General features: G+C 43.6%; 1 protein-coding gene across 1 annotated transcript in view; it reads right to left on the minus strand.

Annotated features, from left to right (window-relative positions):
- LOC140906549 (carbonic anhydrase 13-like) overlaps positions 1 to 5123 on the minus strand; it is a 41046-nt gene extending 35923 nt beyond the window's left edge. Inside the window, 3 exon segments of the mRNA XM_073330660.2 lie at positions 4674 to 4839; positions 4841 to 4966; positions 4968 to 5123. Coding sequence (XP_073186761.1) covers positions 4674 to 4839; positions 4841 to 4966; positions 4968 to 5108 — 433 coding nt within the window. The 5' untranslated portion in view covers positions 5109 to 5123.
- Between the last annotated feature and the right edge of the window lie 409 nt (positions 5124 to 5532).

The following is a 5532-nucleotide window of genomic DNA, read 5'->3' on the forward strand; positions in this document are numbered from 1 at the left end:
AGTTATTTCATTCTTTTCTGAAGCTTGGGCATGGTCTACACAAGGAACTTATGTCGGTATAACTATGTTGCTCAGGGGTGTGGAAAATCTGCACCCCGAGTGACACAGTTATACTGACCTAATCCCCAGTGTAGACAGCGCTATGTCGACAGGTGGGCTTCTCCCATCGACATAGCTACTGCCTCTCAGGGAGGTGGATTAACTACGGCAATGGGAGAAGCTCTCATGTTGGTGTAGCTAGCATCTTCTCTAAGTGCTACAGCAGTGCAGCTGCACCAGTGCAGCACTGTAAGTGTAGACAAGCCCTGCCAGAGAGATCCTAGAAAGTATTTTGTTAAGAATCCCAGGGACAGTTAAATGATCATATAGCAACAGTGACCAAAATATTTTTCCCTCCATCTGAAGATTGCATTCCTTTATCTTGGAGGCAGAGCTCACTATACGTCACTCATGTGTTTGTCACTTCAAGATTAGGCTATTGCAATCCATTCCACATAGGGCTACACCCTGTATCAACTTGGAAACTGATTCTCGTGAAGAGAGCAGCTTGTCATGATGAGCACATGATACCAGTCCTCCAAAATCTCCTCTGGCTGGCTGCTGATTTTCAGGTGGCATTAAAAGTAGTGGCTTTCACCTATAAAACCCTAAATAGCTTGGGATCTGACTATCAGAGATACCATATGCATTTGGGGGTCAGGGTTCAGGTGAGGGTGTAGATTTATATTTGTAGACATGAATTAGTGTTTTGCAGGAGCTGAGTTGAGGATATTCAGTTTGTGGACTGGCTTCTTTTATACGGAGTAAGGTTGTTGGTTTGTTGTTCGATTATATCTTTGATTATTTATAAAGAGCAACTATAGCATGGATTTATGCCACACAAAAACCTTAAACTGAAGTTAAGGTCACTAGCACATCACAGTGCTCTAAGAAAATATTATTTCACAAGAATGCTAGCGCTAAATAAAATAATCGTTGGAAATGCAGAGTTCAGTGTGTACTTCTCAAACAAGACACTGAAATTAACCTACCTATGGGGGCAGAGGTATGCCCTGAGAAACTCCAACACTCTTTTTACTTTATCCATAACAGTTTCATTTTTATCAGTGACCACAAAAACACTTTAATCCTAAAGTAGTTGCAACAGCTTTATAATTTCTTTACAGTCATACACAGTACACATACAAGCATTTTTCAAATTCTTTATTAGAGAAATAGCATACTAAAGGTAACCATTCCCCATTTGTCATTAACGGCCCAATCCTGTCAAGTGCTGAGAGCACCCATCTCTTCATAGGAGGTGCTAAGCACCTTATAGGACTGAGCCCTATTCCACATGGCAGCCAATTCTCAAAGTGTCACTGCTGTGCCTCCCTATATCAGATGCCTATATCATGTGAAATAGGAGCACTTACAAGAACAAAGCAAAGATTAGGGTGGTGACAAAGTAACACACTTAGTATTGGTGATATAAATGCACTGGACAATCTGCACTGATCATTTCATCCAGTTGGAACCAGTGAATATAGCGTATATCTGTAGCTATACAGCGTACCAATGAGTATAGTGTATCTCTATATCTATCTATTTATACATGGGGACATACACACACAAATGTAGTGTAATGCTTTAAAAAATTCACTTGCTCTCTTACCAGTGACAAGCAGAAAGCAGAAAGCTTTCTCTGGCAGGTGGCACCTAAATCATCAATTTGTGCAGACATAAACTTTCATTAAAAAAAAAAGAAGCTTTCATCTTTATGGTTGCAAAGATAACATTGAAAATGTGAACTGAATATAAAGTATTGCAGTTTTACCTTCCTGAATCTGCAGGGAGTCAGCTTTAGTATCTTTACTGCTCTTCAAGTAGCAGCTTTGCCAAGAGCAGCACACTGCTATTTGAAGAGCAGCAAAGACACTAAAGCTGTCTCTCTGCAGAATCAGAAAGACACAACTGCATTGGCAGAATGAAATTAAGACTAGTCCGTTTATAGAACATACTGGGAATCATGCAGAGCAGTGAAAGTGTCAAGAATCACATCAATTTCATACTTCTGCTGCTTGACAAAGCTCGGAGCAAGAGCAGAGACAGGCAATGGAGAATCATAAAAACATGAGGAACAAAAAAGAAATGTTGCCAGGGAGGAGTAGAGAGTAGATACCACCTCCACCGAGGCTGAATGGATTGACTAATGAAGATCTGCCTGTCTAGTAACAGCTGGGGGCTCTCAAGGGGGAGAATATTGGTGGGATTAAGGGGTGTGTGGAGTTTCAAGTTTATCAGTCACCAAGCAGAGCCTGATATGAGAGATTGGGGCCTCCACAGGGTCCAAGGGCAGAAAACTGATAGAAATTCCAACACCCTCCCCTTTCCCAGAAACTGGGAGGGTGGAGAGGAAGGAGAGGGAGGGTATCTTATCTGGACCTGCAGGTGGGGCCCAGAATCTTTGTTTTTCAGGTGTTGTGCTCCATCAAGAAGGTGTTGTCATACATTATTCAATCTGGGGAGGGGAGAGGGACAGGATAGAGTATAATGTATAACAATAGAGAACAAATCTAATCATTTCAGCATTGCCACATTTCAACATCACCCAACCATTCTGAAAAGTATATCCTCACAAGTACAGTGAAAACAGAGAGGTAGAGAAAGAAGGCAGCGACTTGCATAGCTATTCCTCCTGACTCCCAATCTATAAAAGACGTAGTCACCATATAGCTACACGTTTACATTTCTCATTTAGCTACCTGTGAAGCAATGGAACAATTTCAGGTTTTTTAAGTTTTATTTTATTAGGGCTGCCTCTCTTCATGAACCCACTGAAAATAAAATCTTGAATTCTCCTTTCACTTACACTTGTGTCAATCAGGAGTAACTCCACTGAAGTCGTTTGCCATTATAGATGAGAGGAAAATCATCCCCCAAGACTAAGAGCAAATAAATAATCCTGAGAGTTCAAAAAAGTATGAGAAGATTGAGGGAAATCTGAAAATGTTTGAAAAAAATCACTTGCCCACTCACCAGTGGTGAGTAGAAATAGGTCAAATTCTGCTCTTACTTACAAAGGTGTAAATCCTGAGTAACTCTGACTTCAATGGAAGTTTTTGGGATTTATATCTGTGTAACTGGGAGAGCAGAACTTAGCTGAAGTCAGTAAGAAATTCCTTAATACAATAGCTACCATTAACTCAACCATTTAAAAATACAGCTGATGTTGACTGTCCATATGCAAATTAAACAAGCATCATTCTAACAGGAATATGCTTGAATAGTTTTGTAGGAACAATTATATTACTTAGCCATTAACCAATACAACTTTCTCATGGATCACAGTGTACACCAAAATACAGCTCTCCAACTTTCAATGTTCTATAATTTATCTACAGATGCAGCTCAGCCTGCTGCATATTCCTTTGAGTTATACTCCCTCCAGCTAAACTGTCTTACAAACACAGCAGCTGCCAAAGTCATTTTCCAAGTTTAAAGTCCTCTAAGAGCGCAAGTACATTTTCACTGTCCCTGTATCTACTTTTGACAACCAGCACCCACCCACAATCTGGCAGTGCATCATCTGGGTAACTCTTCTTATGTGAAAGAAATAGTTACTGTCACTGAATCACTGTACAAGGTAGTTTTTTCTTTTTATAATGTAAGGCCATATTCTGCTGTGCCTCCTCAAGTACTCCCATTGATTTTAGTGGAGATATTTAGGGAGTAAGGCATGGCTCAACTCCAGACAAGATGGCAGATTCTGGCTCTTAGAATTTTGGTGCTTTGATACCACGCTCATTACAAATATGATTGATTGACTGATTGATAGATGTAGAAGCAAAAACAGGCTGTGGGGAGCTAACATTTCTTTTACAAGCACTCGCTTAGCAGTGCTAAACAGGAGAAAACAAAAATTAACGCTGCAAAAACAAAAGGAGGGGGAATCAAATTCTTACAGAATAGTTATTGTTTACCATTTAGCTGATAAATATATACTTCCAAGTGCAAACACATTGCCATTAGCAAGAAGAACTATTCTAATTAAAGCCGGTTGGTATATTTCCACCAACAGCTATTACAGAGCTTGATAATAGGACAATATTTCTTAACCGGGGATAAAACCCTTATCTCCCAAGAGCAAAAATGTTCTAATGGGGAACTATTTGGCTGTGCTAAGAAAAAAAATAACCTGCCTAAGTCCCACTTCAAAGCCTAATCTTTGACCCAAAGGTTCTGCTGCAGTGTTGACCCTGCCTGGCACCAGGATGCCCCCTCTGTGGAAATGGGCAGGGTCCACCTCACTCACTGGGATGAAAGAGACTCTCCCAGGTTGAGTTGCCTCCTGCAGGGGCTCCCTAGCCTGACACCCGGTTTGCTCAGGTCGGTGCTAATAACCAGAAGAGCGAAGGACCCAAGGACCATTCCTGGGGCAGTAGCAGCTCCAGCGGGGAAAAGCTGTTCAACCCGCTAACTCAGCTCGGGCGCCAAATCTCCCCTGCTCTCAACCGCAGCCTCGCCCCCTTCGGCTCCCAGCGCCCGCACTCAGCCTCCTGCACCCGGCGGGCAGCCCCCTCACTGGAGAGGGCGAAAAGTTGGAGCAAGCTCTGGGGCAACCCTTGCTGCTGCTGAGCCAAGGTTGTGCTCCTCTCACCTGGGCTCGCCCCGCAGGAGCTGTCCTCACTCACCGTTGTGCTCGTCGTATCCCCAGTGCAGCATGGCCACCCACGTCCCCGCTTGCTGGCGAGAGGAGCAGAACGTCTGGCTGTCCGGAGCAAGGCACAGGGCGCTCTGAAGGAGGCAGGCGGCGCCCAGATGCGCAGGGGCTGATAAAGTCTGGTTGAGCCCCGGGGGGCGGCCCGGCGCCGCTTGTAATTCCCGCCTTCCGCCAGCTGGGGGACCTGGCCCCCTCCAGCGGGGAGTCACCTAGAGCAGGTAACATTACTCGAGTAGCAACAGCCAAGACTGCGATCCCAACCCCCCATGGGGTCATTTGGGTTCCTGTACATCAGGGATGGGCCTGAACCCAAACCCTGGACCTGGAAAAGGCCAAGATTGTGAAGAGTCCAGATCTGGATCCAAACTTTGCTGCTCCCATCGGCGTAGTTTATTAATAGTGACATTTTTAACAGAGGATCATTGCTTGTTGTCCAGTGTTGCAAGGGGGTAAGTGGCATCTGAGGGTGCTCAGCATCCTGCCTGGGTCTTAACTATCTTTAGTAATTTTGTATCATCTGCAAATTTTGCCATCTCACTGTATACCCCTTTTTCCAGATCATTTATGAATATGTTGAATAGGACTGGTCCCAGAACAGACCCCTGGGGGACACAACTATTTACTTCTTTCCATTCTGAAAACTAACCATTTATACCTACCCTTTGTTTCTTATTTTTTAACCAGTTACCAATCCATGAGAGCACCTTCCCTCTTATCTGGTGGCAGCTGACTTTGCTTAAGAGCCTTTGGTGAGGTACTTTGTCAAAGGCTTTCTGAAAATCTAAGTACACTGTATCCACTGGATCCCCTTGGTCTGCATGCTTGTTGAC

The sequence above is a fragment of the Lepidochelys kempii genome, chromosome 2, assembly GCF_965140285.1.
Source record: "Lepidochelys kempii isolate rLepKem1 chromosome 2, rLepKem1.hap1, whole genome shotgun sequence".
Taxonomy (NCBI): Eukaryota; Metazoa; Chordata; order Testudines; family Cheloniidae; genus Lepidochelys; species Lepidochelys kempii.